We start from the raw sequence: 15,709 nt of genomic DNA, 5'->3' as shown, positions 1-15,709 counted from the left end.
CTGGAGTTCAGACGTGTGCTCTTCCGATCTTGCTTAACTTTTTTGTGTGGATGGACCTTGCGGAATTCAATATAGAATTAGAGCACATTATGTTTGCTCTGCATCATGAAGATTGTTCTTTTTTGTCGGATACTAACTTGCGTATACTCAATGAAGGGACCTCGATGTGACCAATTATCCATCTTTCTTCGCGAAAAAATCGCGATCATTTCACGCTATCTATTAAAATTCATAGAACTTTAAAATGTAAACCTCGAAGGCAATCATTCGTATGCGTTTAATAGGTAGTTTAAATTGTACTTTATTGAAATCAAATATAGTTGCGCTTCCATAAAAAAAACGCAAAATAAAGAATTGTATTAAATTTTTAACGAACAATAATAGATATTATAAATTATAAATATTTCATATTATATTAACATTAGATTTTACCTTTTTCGAAAAGTAGTATTATGGGTATTGTCAATCGATTTATTCATTGTCTGTACTAATTTCTTATCGCGATATAGCTTCTAATTTAATCATTGCCTTACTCTAAAGCTTATTTTTTTGTGCGTTGAATATTGCTGTAAAATTTTTTTTACAATTGATCAATGTTTGAACGACGGGAAACCATAACACATAAATTTATTACCGACATTTTTGGTTGCAATATTGCTCGCGTTAGATAAAATTTAATAAGTTTTATATAATCTCAAATTGATAATAAAAATAAATACTTAATTATCGTTAATTTTTATTATTCAATATTTTAGTAATTATAAATTTAATAAAATTCTTGTTATCATATGTATTTTTGACGCTTTCATATAATCCTGCAATTTTTTATTATGTTACTAATAGTTATTTTTGTCATATTTTAAACAGCATTTTGTAATTTAACAGCATCTTTATAACATCTTTATTATATGATAAATAACATGTTTTATAATTATTGTATAAATATGAATTATAATATAAAATTAATCATATTGTGAATTAAAACATACAATCCAGGTAGCAATCTAATGTTATTTGTCATCAGTTTGCAACCTGAAAAAAGAGGACCGCTGATTAAAATCGGCGGGGGTGGTGGAGGGCCTCTACGGACTAATTCGTTTTAGTCCAATTAAATTTCTATTTAAAATCTCAAATTAAAAAAATATGAAAAACTTTTCAAATATTCTCGATCTTTGTAGTTATAGTAATATAGTTATGTACTTTGTATATTGAAACTTTTCATACATTTTCATTGTAAATTTTGATATCAAAATACATTACAAAATAATATATGTACTCTCTAAATTTTCTGGAATGAATCTCACTCCAAAAGAGTGAAAAGTCACTCCAGAAAATTTAGAGAGTATATAAATACATATACATAAAAAAATACATAAACATAAACAAATACATATCACCTAAGTAGCATAGTGTTATTTGTCATCATATTGATGACATATAGCTACTTTGGACAAAAGAGGACCGTTAATTTAATTAGCGGGGGTGGTGGAGGGCCTTTACTAGCTAATTCATTTTAGTCCAATTAAATTTTATATAAATTCTCAAATTAAAAATATATAATTGGAAAACTTATCGAATATACTCGATCTCTGTCGTTATGATATTATGACTTCTTGTATACATATGTATATTGAAACTTTTTATTGCACATTTTGATATCAAAATATATTATAAAAAATAAAATATAAATGTATGTAACCTTAAAAAAATACATACTACCCAAGTAACAAACTAACATTATTTGTCATCATATTGGTATTAGCTTGTTACTTGGAACAAAAGAGGACCGCTGATTATAATCAACGGAGGTGGTGGCGGGCCTCTACATTTCGATATTAAAAGATTACATCAAATAAAATGTAAATGTATATGTTGTATATAAATGTAAAAGGCATTATATAAAAAATAAGATATAAATGTATATAATTAAACGTATATGAATACGTGCCACCCAGGTAGCAAACTATAAACATTATTTGTCATCATATTGACATCATGCAATAGCTTGTTGCCTGGGATAGAAGATCGAGGACCGCTGATTATAATTGGCGGGGGTGGTGGAGGGCATTTACGGGCTAATTTGTTCTAGCCCAATCTAAATTTTATTTGTATTTTAAATTAAATATAATTTGCTTAGAAAAATTCCAAGTTTAGTTAATGACTTGCAAATTGCTAGTATAATCGGTTAAATAAAGTAACTTACATAAAAAATATTGTTTATATGCAATATAATATTATTATATAATTTTCTATAATTTTATATTACATAATGTCTTTTTTGTTGCATTATTTTATATGCGTTGTATATAAAATATATATTTCTAGCGCATTTTTTAATGATATTTAAAAATAAATTTGTAGCGTAATAAATAATGAAGTATAAATGTTTATACAACGCAAATAAGTCCTGATTGAAATCGGGGATGATGAAAAATTTTTACAATTTTGTTTGTTTTTGTTCGATTAAATTTTATTTGTAAATTAAGACGTGTAGTTTAATATGTACGTTGAGGCGTTGGTGATTCGTCATATGAGAATAAGAAAGTGAAAAATACTCATTAGCACCCACGAGATATTATTAAATTCATTTAAAGACAGTCGGCCAAACTCTCGAAAGGTCGACAAATTTTCGTGATTGTCAAGTAGGCCCGGGGGTAATTGAAGAACATTGACATTACCAACCATTTTGGTTGTACTGAGGGTAACAAATAATCACTTTATTTTATTATCGTGAAAACATTATTTTTCAATTTTTGCAACGTTTACTGTATACGGATATACGTGTATATGTACAACAATTTGAACGTTGCTAAAATTGAAAAATAAAACTTTTCACTGTCGATAATAAAATAGTGATTTCGAAATTATATACGTAAAACAATTAGTATTTGTTACCCTCTGCAGTACAAAAATGTTTGGTAATGTCAACGTGTTTCAATTATCCGCGGGCTCATCAGACCCATTTGTCATGAATCTGATGGGCCCGGGGATAAGTCATGAGTTACCGTTTTTAATAATACCTCATCGATGTCATCAGTTATATCTATATAAAGAAATTACCTTTAAGATTTTACAGATATTTTTAAGATTTTAAAAAGTTATCTTTTATATAAGACTACATATTTAATTTCAATACATGAAATATCGATTGTAATATTTATTTTTTAGAATACATATACGGCTTTGTCGATTTTCGACATTCTCGATCTTCGCGATTTGAAATTTTCGAACTTGTAAAATTCTTGGAATTTTTAAAAAATTCTCAACATTCTAGATAGTATTCATCTTGTTGCTATGGGATTCTGCGGTGCAATAAAAAGGCGATAAGGTTTTTTTACTTCACTGGATGTACGTTTAATCTATTCATCTCGTAACAATACATAATCCGAAAATATACTCTTTGAAAAGCATATATGTGTGGTATACATTGTGCGTTAGAAAACGGTAGCTTCTACCATGAATAAAAATATATGTCTATGAATCATGGTCGTCCCGATGGAGCGACGACGAAACAATTAACATTGCTTTCACCGGATATGGCATATCCGGTGCCAATTTAAAAAAAATATATTTATATTATATCTATAATAGCGCATATATCGCCGTTTGATTTGCTTTCTCTTCCTATAGCGTGACTGCAATCATATTCCGTGCAGAAAAGCAAACGCTTGCGTAGACGATAGCGAACATGTACATCTCTCCGGCTTATCGATCAGTTCTACAGTATCTTCCATCGTTATCGACTTACTATGTAATTAGACTAGTTTGCACACATGAGATTCCTTATCCGTATAATTTCATAACATATTTCGCTCATACAAGATCAATAAACAGTATAAGTCGTTGATAAGAATCTGACAGACCGGAAACGTGACCTATACACAAATCGCTAAATTTATTCTTTTTTAATCGTCAAAATTAACTTTCAGAAATTCCGTTGAATTTTTTCTTTTTTTTTTTGCGCAACGACAGCTCTACAAATACGGTTGCTGTTGAAATTGTTTAAAGCTCGCTGAGCTTCGCTGTCCTCTCCGTAGAACTGCTGATAAGTCGGCGACGAATCCCATCGCGAATCTCTCCCTTCGTCGTGGCCGCAGAATCTCTCGGGACGATTATTGCGCGACCAGGACCTCGAACTCGTCGCAGGCGACCTCGGAACCGGCGTAGGGTATGTAACACACGTTGTGGGACGGCTGCACCTTGCCGATGGTCAGGGTACCCTCGTGGTGCACACGGCCGACGAACAGCGGCTCGCCGTTTTCAGTCTCGCCGCCCGGAAGCGCGTTAGCCGGAATGTTACCGCCGCTTATCGGCACCCACACGGGCTTGCAGCCGCAAAGAACCTGCGCAACGAAAACGTTTTTGTAAACAGGGAACCACTGCACTTTATCGATCCTTTTAGACGTCTTCGGAATTATCTCGCAGTATCGGCGAGAGGTTCCTGTTATTCACCTGATAATCGGACTTTCCATGCTCGGCGCCGCCCCAGGCGATGTAGCAGACGGAGTGGCTGGGCTTCACCTTGCCGGGGATGAGGGCACCCTCGTGGTGAGCCCTGCCGACAAACAGGGGCTCGTCGTCGTGTCCACCCTCGAGCGCGTCAGGTGGTACCATGCCGCCGGACGCGTCGCACCAGCACGCGCTTCCCGCGTCGATTGGACGAACTTCCAACGGCGCGGACGGCGTTGTGCCAGGATCTACAAATACATCCTTATTCTTGGTAACGTGTGAAAGAAACGTTCGAAATTATGACACTGACACGACGTAAAAAAAGAAAAATATAAAAACGTGATGTAATCACGTAAAATTAAGGAAATACAACCATTCGTCCTCATCCAATCAAGCCAATTCACCAATAATGTGTTTGCGTGCACGAGTGATTTTTTTTCTATAAAATTCCATGCTATTAATAGAGTGCGCATTCAGACGGTGAGCGAAGAGTGAAGATCAAGTGGTACGGTTAACAAAAATAAGAAAAATTCGATCGCCATCATGAGCTGTTTGATTCTGGGAAAGGTTTCTCTAAAAGCCAGGTTTCAACGGTTGTGTGCGTGTGTGCGTGAGGGCGTAATACAGATTTAACGTCGCAAACAAGCATAATAAAGCTTATCGGCCGGCGGATCCCGCAGATCGCGTCGACGTTCTATGAGTTCATCAGCCGCGGGTCGTTGACGAGGGGACGAACGGCTTATAATCTCGGCCGTCGACGCCGATCGCGGAGCTCCGCCAGGCTCCGTTCAGAGAGAGAGAGAGAGAGAGAAAGAGAGAGAGATCATTTACGTTTCTTTTGACCGGTAGCGACTGCGGGATAATGTTCGAAACGGAGCTTCCAGTTCCCGGTTGCGCCCCAACCGGTGCGCACCCCCACGTAGCTCACGCCGATGGGGTTTGGATCTCGCCATTCCATGAGGACGGCGCCGTTCGGACCGCCCGATCTGACCGTGATAAGGCCCTCGAGCCACGTGATCGAGAACTTCTTGTGCTCGCGGTCGCTGAGAAGATTCGGCGTGTCCACGCGCACCTATAGCGGGGCCGCAAAATTTCCCACGTGAAAGCAAAGGAACGCACACTTGCGCACGCCTCTCTAATGTTCCGTTTAATATATATATTTTTAATTAATCTGTACACGATTTATCGTTTCGAACCTTATCAGGCTGTTTACGATCGTATCTAATAACCGACGCTTGATTTTCCCACCCGCCGAGCATGATCTCGTACATGGGACTCGACTCGCCCTTCCGGTCGGTCAGCGCGACGTGCCCGTTGCTCTTAGCTTTCACGTCGACCAGCACCGAGCCGCTTCGCACGGAATGAAACTTGTACTGTAGCTTGTTAGGGGTGTTCAAGGGTTTGCGACCTTGTTGTGCGTGAAGAAAGAAAGAAAGATTAAAAAGTAATTATCAATTTAAAGCTTTGAAAATTATCTACGCAAAAATTACAAAGATAAAAATTGGTATTTACAACGTACGAAAATATATCTTATCGTATTTTACTAAAATAATTCGTTTATCCACGCTATTCTGCGTATTGCTTTCGATACGCTCCTCTCTGAATTGAAGGAATCTCCATTCGACGTGTTATTTTATGTGCTTTTTCATTAAGTTGACGTGACTGATTGACTTTTTTTTTGGCGGCCAAAAGCTGGAAAGCAGTCGAATAAATAAATCTAAAGTATCAATCAATGTATGTGTATGCGTGATTGAAAGGAAATCAATCGGTGCCCCTGGTCTATCATAGCCGAACGTGCTGTGCGTATCGACGATGGATTAATAAACATGCTGCGTTTTCTTCTCGGATCTGTCAAATTAAAAGCCACCGCACAGGTGCAACGAGTCTCTTCGCGAGAAAGAAGCGTTCTTAATCCAGCCGTCGATCGCACGTGATGGTGAGGGGATAACTCGTGCTAGGATGGCATCAAACGTACTCGGACAGAAAAGCAGAATCTACGGGACGCCACGTGCGACTACGTCACGCTCTCGCAGGAATCTCTCGTGGATATTTTTTTTTGTTTTTGCTCAAATACATTACGTACAACCACCGTCACCGCCGCCGCAGCATATGGCTATGCGAGTGCCGCGATGCCGAAATCCGAAAGGACACCAGAAAGAGAATCATCGGAAAATCAGAAAGTGATCAATCTTATCTACGGAAATATATATAGGAAATATAGGCGCTGAGATCAACGCTATATCTACTAGAGACAGTCTAATAAAGAAACGGAGTCTCGTTCTCTTATTTTCTACCTTGTGTGACTACTTGGATGTCTACCATTACAGTCTGTAAAATAAGGCGGGGATTATCAAGAGGGAAGAGCTACCAACGAGCTACGAAGGGATAAGAAGAAGAAGAAGAAAGTGTATCGTTAGATCGCGGGTAAGAGAGGAAATTCCGACGCCTACCTTCGATCAGCCATTCACCGGTGGCACCCCAGCCGGTGCAAACGCCGAAGTAACCGATCCCGAATGGCTCCGGGTCGGCGTAGCTCAGGAAAGGAGCCGACTCGCCCTCCTTGCCCACCGTGAGAACGCCGTTGTCCCACCTGCGGGTTTAGCAAAGTAAATTAAAGGACGACGTAAAAAAAATAAGGACATCGCAAAAATTTACGATGGATTCATTCGACGTATACAGACTCTTGTACAGCGGCTTAAAGCACACAGTAATAATTAATGTACCGCCGAGCAATTAACTTAACGACTCTTTAATGAATCTGGCGCGAGCGAGCGGCCATAAGTACCTGATCCAGAAGCCGCGATATTCATCCGCGCTCAGGATGCCGGGCGTTTCCGTCTCCGCCACTTCCGGCTTGGTTCTGTTCTTGCGCACGACGGACTTGCCGTTGTTCCAACCGCCGATGAAGACCTGAGGAAAGGAATACAACGCTTCATATTCAACGCTCCGCTGCACCGCTGAATTTGATTACTATACGATGACGCTTTTGCGCGTCGTCGTCGTGGACGCGAGACTCGTCGAGGCAGACTCCGATAGGAATCTGCCAGGGCTCTCGGAGAGGATATCCGCCGTTACTCGGGCGTCCCGACTTCTGTGTATAATGAAAGTCGCGGGAAGGCGCGAAACGATTATCTCACCTCGTACATCGGATCGCCCTCCTGGGGTCCCGTGGTGAGAGCGATGTGTGCATCGTTCGGCGCCTTTATCCGGAACTGGATTTGTCCGGCCGTCACGGGGTAGAAATGGTACTCCAATTTGTCCTCGGTGTTAAGCGCTGGAAAAGAAAGACCGCGCGAAGTTTCAGGAAGCGTCGTATAATAAATCAGATCGTATAATAAATCAGATAGAACTCGCGCCCTCTCTCGCGCTGCTCGCGACAAATTGGCCGCGGAGTCGCAATTGACTGCGACTCGTGAGTCAAATTAGCACTCATTACGGATTGCTGTTTTCCCGCGCCCGCGGAGAGACACGTCGATGCCGGGCATCGAGACATCTCGACGCCAGACCGACCCGCGCGCGCGGCAGCGGGATTCATCAAGCGGCCAATAGAAAGTGGGGCAATGCAGGACTCGATCGATATCGCGCGCCGGCTGTGATAATCATACACGTGTGCATGGTACTTACGTTAGATCTCGCAATTCTCGCGATATTGTAATATCTTAATGATGGGCCCCTCGCAAAGGTCATTCGGCGTAATCAGCGCGCCACACGCTGTAGCGCGCACGCGAGAGAATCCGCGCCGTGCGTTTTTAACTGCAGGCACTCGTTAAAAATCGAGGCGCGGCGTTATCAAACCACGGCGCCGCGCCGCAAGGACGAGCCGCTGTCATTTTGCAATCACGCTTCGGTGCAAAATAAAAAAAAAATACGTTTGCATAGAACTGGTCTCGAGTGGTCATAAAAATAGATGCGCCAATAATTTCGATACTCGTGCACACGCGAGCTAGGCTCTGAATCACTCTCCTCCCCCCCTCCCTGCCCCCGTGTACCCCGCGTCGATCGAATTACGAGGCCGTAAATCCTCCGTCCGTGTGACGTGTTAAATAAGCGACGTAATTTTCTGCCGAGATCCACTCGCCGTGGAGAGAATTGAACAAACCGTTATTCTTGGTCCAGTGAGATCACGTTTCTACATCTCTATAATGAAGAATTCCGATCCACTCGAAAGCAATCGACACAATCGCTGTCGGTTCTTTCATTTTCTTTTGATTCTTTCGAATCCTCGATTTTTCATTTTACGCGCAAGGGATTGAAATCGAGCGGCCTTTGAGAGCAAATCGGTATCTACTGTCATCGTTATAGCTTCGACAGCTTCTTCGCAGCGAAATGTTGACGCTCGCGCGGAAATCGCGGCGCGTCGGACCATTAATTCCGAGGTCACGGCGCGAGATAGCGCGACATTGTGAGTTTTTTCTTATCTATTTTTCGTTTTCCCGTGTTTTTCGCTTGTTCCGAGAGAACCGAATAGCGCGCGAGCGACGCGGCGTCAACGTAACGATTATAAATAGTTGGACGAGTATATATGTTGCGGTCAGCGGCTAGCTCGCAACGCGCGCTGACATCATACGCATCGTAAATGAGGAAGGGGCTCTTGCCACGAGGCGACTTGGCACGGGCCTCGCTATGCCAAGAGAAATTCGGATCCCCTTTAGGGCACGCGCGTCGCGACGAGCGTGTATATACGTCGTCGATACTAAAATCGAGGCCGCGTCGCCGAGCGTACTATATAATACCAGGTCTAACGTCGCCGTGCTGATGTCATTCTTATTCCGATGTCAATTACTTCACATTACGCGACGTCCGCGATCCAGAATGATCGCCGCGCGCCGCCGTCGCGCCGACGTTTTTCTGCTATATGTCCAATCACGATATCTCGGGGAAAGAGAAGAAAAAAGAAAGAAAAATTGATCGCTCGGAAACGTGCTCGATAAAAGACGATCAAAAGTCTTCAATTATCCACTTATCAGTCCGCAATCCGCCTCTCTCCTGAAAATTAGCTAATTATCTTGAATCGCGCGGCGCGTCTCGATAATTACATCGTTATTGCGCAAATTTTAGAGAATTCTTGAGGAGCAAGAGAATTCATTAAGATAAGAGCAGCTTAAGCGTTCCACAGGTTGTATTATACTTTGAGAATCCTCCTATCGCGCTGAAGGGATCTCGTCGGCGTCCTGCGGCTTGCGCGGCGCGGGCGGCTCGAATCGCGTTAATTCAATGCGCGGCAAATTGATTAGCTACTGTGTAATGTGGGTCGTGCTTCTCTCCCAATTAACATAACAACGCGAGAATTAGAGCCATTGAGTCAATTCGCATTGCGCAACATGCGAATACCGAGCGCTGGTCGCACTCGTCCACCGGCGCAGCGTGTCAGAATGCAGCCGCGCGTGCGAGTTCCCATTCGGCGCGAAGTTGCCCTCTCACGCCCGCGCCCGGAATAAATCTAACAATTCCAATTCTTTGAAAGCGATCGGTTCGCGATTTTGCTTTCTCTCCCGCGACCCAGACGACGCGACGAATGGAACGGAATTGGACCGGCGGCGCGACGCGCGTCGGGAAAAATTGATGCCCGTAACGCCCGAGCGGCTTCGCGCCGCCAGGTAGCCGCCGCCGCCGGTTGTAATATATCCTGCACGGTAAATCGCCGCCGATAGCTCGGCGCAACGGTATGTAGAACCTATTCGTAGAGCCATTCGCCGTCGTGCTGCCATTGACCTCGCATGGCAACTGTCGTCGTCGCGGCCTCGCCGCGGCAAGGTGGACCACGACGCGTGAAACGACGTGCGACGACGTGTACCCGCGTCGTCGTTCCACCGCGATCGCGCCGAGACTCGGCTGCCACAACAGGTGCCACGCCGCCGCACTCGCGGTGCCCAATCTGCCACCTGCTCCGACGATGAGGGGCACGTGCAACATCCCTACCAAATTTTTCCCGGCGATGTTACACCGCCGGTCTGAACGACAGAGTTTCCTTCTGCAGGACTCGTGCGACCCACTTTGACGTACGTTTGAATGATATTTATAACTATATACCTCGACGATCACCTTTGCAACTCGTGACTGACACATGACTAAACAACAGTTTGTTTCTTTCATTGTTATCGTATAGTGTTTGCATTTCCCTTTGTTTCCCGAACGATATTTGCTCGTGAACTTGTCTCTCCGTCGTGCCAGTTACGTAACGAAGAAGCAGCGCGCCTTTTCGCGCGAGTTTCGTGGGACGATCGATCGGAGTTTGACGTAAAAGCTTCCACACGGGCGAGGCTCTTTATCCGCGCGCGATCCTCCTCGCGAAGAGGAGCCTTACGTGACGTGAAAGGGCGCGCGGACAAAGGTTACGTGCAGTAATTAGAGCCACGCGATATACAGTCCGCTCCAATTTCACGGTGAGATGAATGGGAAAAGTGTCCGTTCGCGTGGATTTTCGAAACGCTCCCAGGGACTCCGCTCCGATGATATCCGTGGTGAGGCGTCAACGTGGAACGGGAGATGAAAAGATAACGAAGGGAATGAGACATTCCGGCGTCGTAAACACGACGCGGAGGCGTCGAGTCAATAAGATCCTCTGCACTTAAATCGTAAAGAGTAAATTTAATCGAAGAATCAAATTTTCGGGACGGGAAGAAGAATGATTTCGGGCCGCGAAGATGACTCGCGCGCGCGGTAGAAGAGCGGCAGGAAACGACGCTGGGCGGTGCGGAGGCCTCGGAGGCGGCGAGCATTGCGAAACGCAATCTGGAAGTCGGATTACACAAGGACGCGGAGGGATCGCATTCTTATGACGTGATCGCGAGAGCGCTTTGCTGTGAAACCGTTACATGCCTCGGCGCGGCGGGGCGCGCGGGGACTCGTCGCCGGACAATATCCAAGACGAGACGAATACAAACTCGCCGCGATAACTGCGCAAGTTTCTCGCATTTATTCCCGCTTGCGTGATAAACTTCGGTGTGAAAAAGCGAAAGAAGTTTTCCGCGGTGACGTAAACACGCGTTAAAAGCTATACACGCAAATATATGCGTGCGCACCGTTTTGCTCGGCTATCGCGCGATTTAGCATAAGACTGCGAATATCTTCACTTCGGTTTCTATTTCTATCGTTTCTGAACGTTCGGAAATCCAGAACGAGAAGAAGAAAAATCCCAGTTGCATTTCTCCAATTGGCGCGTGAAACCTCTTCTCCGAATCGAGTGAATCGATTCTTGGGGGATGTCGGCAGCTGCCGAACGTTTTATTCTCGTCGGATCTTACGATTGTCCGTAGAATTTCAAAGAGAGTCGCTCGAGAGTCGTAGAGAATCGGGATGCCGGCCGGCTTGTCAAACCGGCAGCCGCGCCCCAGCTCTATATTTAGAGAGATCCTCTCGTAAAGAAACGCAGTAGCTTCTTTTAGAGAGACGATACTATTTTCTCCGCCTGGAAAGTTTTTCTATTCCCGCTCCAATTTGATCATTAAGGCTTGATGAACAGAAACGAAACGCGCGGGACAAGACTCGTCGACTTGCGTCCGCGAGGTGATCAAGAGGCGCGAGAAGATCGCGAGATGGAATCTTGTAATATCGACACGACACGCGGAAAACCTTTCTTCGTTTCGGAGCAACGTCAATTCAGCGCTATACAACGTTATGCAATGTTACGGCTTCCGTTCGAATCAAAGCCTTCGCTGACAAATAGCCGCTTTGAAATAGATACGCAGTTATGAATAATGGAATAGACTTCACGACCAGTTTTTGCGACCAAGGATCACGTAAAATGTAGTATCAGAAAAAAAAGAGAAAGAAACAAGAAACTATTCTTACTCCACGTTTAGAGCTTGTTCGAATTATTTAAATATATATTAGAATTATATAATTATTATTATTATCACTTACCATCTTTCTAATTATTATATTATCTAATATATAATTGAACATAATAGAAAATTACAAACTGACAATATAGTTATTAAATAATAATAATAATAATCATAATATTATATAATTACATGAAATAGTGTAATATTTCTTATACGTAATAAAATATGTAAGAAATAGGAGTTCGCCTCAAAAATTTCGAATGTAAACGAGAAACTTACAGACTGCCATGTCGCTCTTTTGGCTGTATACGCAAAATCCTCCGGTGAAAAAGAGAGAGAAGAACGGGGCGAGCACACCACGATGCGTACACCACGAAGACGGAATTCGTACTGCGACGCGGCGCGCGGAATTTTGACGTATTTGCCGATGTGCCGGCCGGTCTGGCGCCTGCGCGATGTCCAGGTACGACGCATATACCCGCGCGCAATGCTATATGCCAGCGGGTAATTAACGAGCGACGAGATGAGTCATGCATGGATCAGCGGCGATGCAGATCCGCGGATGGAATTCCGCTCCACGTCCTCTCTCCGCGGAATCCCCCTCCCCCAGGCAGATATCCGATCCGATTAATTGTTGACGCAAAAAAAAAAATCGTTAGGCTTAAATACGATTGCGTGACGACCGGAATGTCGTCGCTCGCCGATTGATGATCTCGCGTTTCGCGCTATATATCGTCTCCCGACACGATAGGCTCGTATTTAGATCATCACGTACGCTACGCCGCGTCAGGCTGCGCGTTCTCGCGGTAAAAGTTCATTATAGGTGATTCACGAGATCGCGATTTGTCTCTCACGGCGGATTGTTATTGTTATTAAGCGCTTATATGTATCTATTACGCGCGGAACAAATAGCAAGTGGCGCACAGTCATTAGTCGTTATTAGACGATGATTTCATTTGGACTGCATCTGGCGGTCCTTATTATCGGACAGATAAACCTTCCGTTTCGTATGAACGGGTCTCTCCGGCAAGTGTGACGTGGCGAATTGACGGTACGTAATAATAACTATGAAATAATACTTTTTTTTTTATCAGGACACGAGCTCGATCGATCCTGCTCGATGATTACATCTCCGTTAATAATTTCGAATGGATTCACGTGAATTATTCAAAGGTGCGTAGGTCGTTTGATAAAATCTAGCGCGCAAATACGTTCTTACGCGCTAGATTTAATTTTGATAAGAAAACACAGCGCGCTCTTGAAAGGAAAATTGATAATGCAAAATGATCGCTATCGCTGGAGAACCGGTTAATGGTCGCCGGTTACCAGCGATTGTTACGAGAGAAACTCAGATCCAGTCTTCTCGTTTGATCCACTGTAGATACACAAGAAATTCACAGATAAAAATGTACGTCTATTGTGGCGAGAATTTCTTTAGTTTTTACGTAGATGCCGGTATCGATCTTTAATTAAATCAAACGTTTTCGCGTCAGGCCTTTTTTGTAATTAAAAAAAAGCCATTTACTATAGAATATTTAAAAATACTTTCAGTATCGCGCTTTTCATCACCGTTGCATCTTCGTCGGCGGTATTGATTGCGCAATGGGTTGGTTGCAAGATTGAAGATAATTTATTTATAAAAAGATGTTGAAAATATTGCGTATATACGATGTCTACGGGAACTGGTATGCATGCTCAAGATATTACGAAATGTATAATTGCGGACTGCAGCGAAATGACGATTACACATTATTTATAATAGGCGCATCTCGCATGTCGCGGGATGACACCTTGTTCACCTACCACCTCTATTAGCTGACAATAAGCTGCTAAACGCATTTCTTAACAGCTGACAATTGACGTCAATTATTAGCTTCGCTATCGGCAATTTATGCATAACGTGACATTAAAGCCGCGGCTCGAAGGCAAAAAAAGAATAGAAAATTATTAATAATATCCCGAACACTAAATATTAATAGTCGCTTTTACATTGTTTCTTAACTGCAATAAATTGGGATCTCTCGCAATCTTATATATATTTTCATAATAAGCCCACATAACTTTATATATAATTTTCTTACAAATATTGTCAGTTTCAACAGCCAGTAAATATCTAACATTATATAAATCGTGTATATTCATCTATCTCAACGTGTACGCTCCTCTCTATAACAATTATAGACAAAATATTATTCGGACCCGATGCGGCGACGGTAAAACTAAGCGTGCTCGACTACTACGAGTGTGGTATAGCTTTAGCTATGCACGTGCACCATCAGATGCACTGACCGGTTCCGAGGGGACCTCGTAAGAGCGCTAGGCAAGACGAGACGCACTGCGCGACGAGATCTCGACGCTAAAGCGAGCGCGAAGGGACCAAGGTAACAAAATTTATTTAACAAAATATTTGAGAAAATAGATTTATCTAAAAAAAAAAAATTAATCACCAAAATATATCCGACGCTGGAAAATCTCGAGCTCTCGGCGGTCTCTCGATAAACATGTTGCATTGAAAAATAATCCTGGGATTCTGCTTTTCAATCACTCGCACGGCGATTACGTCACTTCGTCATCTCGTCGTCTGATGCAGCACGCGAGACGTACAATGTAATCCGGTATAGCTCGGGGGCGTTACGGAGAGTTTCAAGGAATCGCAGACGAGGTCTCCTCACCTCGATGATCGTTTCCACGCGTTGGGTTGCGTTCACCCGTACTTACACGGGTTTCCTCCTCGCGTCCCCTGAAACTGGTCCCGACCGCGAGCACCGAAGCCAGGTACGAGCGTCAGCGGTCGCTGGCCTTGTACCCTTTCGTACGGACGTATCTCTGAACGGAGGCTCGCCCGAGGTCCGGAACGAGTATTCATTTTCGAGGTAGACCGAAAAGAACGCTTGTAAAGAGTGACGGAAAGCGCGCCGGATATTGCCATACAAAAGCAAATAGAACGCTACTTTATTTTTTCTTTCTCCCTCTCTCTCTCTCTCTCTCTCTCGCTCTTTCTATCACAGTCGAGGCACACATCATATGTCACATCACCAACAGGTTAAAATATACACATACATATATATATATATAGCAACGAATAAAAGTTAAACGACGAAATATCGTGATAAAAGAAGACTTTATCTTACAGCTTTCAGAAAGGACGAACGAGCGATTCCTGAGAACATGCATGATAAAATATCTGAAGTGACCAGCATAATAAAATAATATATTCGACGCACGTCGCAAAGTAGTATACGATACATAAAAAAACGCCAATGTATGGCACTAAATAAAATTTACGACTGTCTACCTATTTTAAGTGACTGTTGACGCTCGAGAGTGTGTTGCGCGGTTCACGATTTATTTTATTCGTTCAGTTTAATCCCCATAAAATATCACTTTCCTCGCGTTTGCATTAAAATATCAAAGACTTTTTTTATTTAAAAAAAATTGTTTATCCAGAAAGGACTCAAATGACCAGGAAAAGA

At 43.0% G+C, this 15,709-nt stretch overlaps 1 protein-coding gene across 3 annotated transcripts; it reads right to left on the bottom strand.

The window, feature by feature from the left end:
* Positions 1-3,329: 3,329 nt before the first annotated feature.
* Positions 3,330-12,659, bottom strand: LOC105458296. 3 transcript variants are annotated; one of them, XM_011703491.1, is made up of 8 exons: positions 12,516-12,659; positions 7,587-7,723; positions 7,235-7,359; positions 6,900-7,039; positions 5,646-5,857; positions 5,281-5,521; positions 4,453-4,697; positions 3,330-4,343 (listed from the first exon to the last, which is right to left on the bottom strand). In XM_011703491.1, exons 1-8 carry the CDS (start codon positions 12,523-12,525, stop codon positions 4,113-4,115), a joined length of 1,341 nt encoding a protein of 446 aa, XP_011701793.1. In that variant the 5' UTR covers positions 12,526-12,659; the 3' UTR covers positions 3,330-4,112. The 3 variants fall into 3 exon arrangements, with proteins under 3 accessions (XP_011701793.1, XP_011701794.1, XP_011701795.1); XM_011703492.1 differs by lacking the exons at positions 5,281-5,521; positions 5,646-5,857 and adding an exon at positions 6,533-6,562 and having other exon boundaries at positions 12,516-12,658; XM_011703493.1 differs by lacking the exons at positions 5,281-5,521; positions 5,646-5,857 and having other exon boundaries at positions 12,516-12,658.
* Between the last annotated feature and the right edge of the window lie 3,050 nt (positions 12,660-15,709).

Source organism: Wasmannia auropunctata, unplaced genomic scaffold (genome assembly GCF_000956235.1).
Source record: "Wasmannia auropunctata unplaced genomic scaffold, wasmannia.A_1.0 LD334549.1, whole genome shotgun sequence".
NCBI classification, from domain to species: Eukaryota; Metazoa; Arthropoda; class Insecta; order Hymenoptera; family Formicidae; genus Wasmannia; species Wasmannia auropunctata.
Note: the sequence above shows the minus strand (reverse complement) of the source record. Positions and strands in the feature narration are given on the sequence as shown.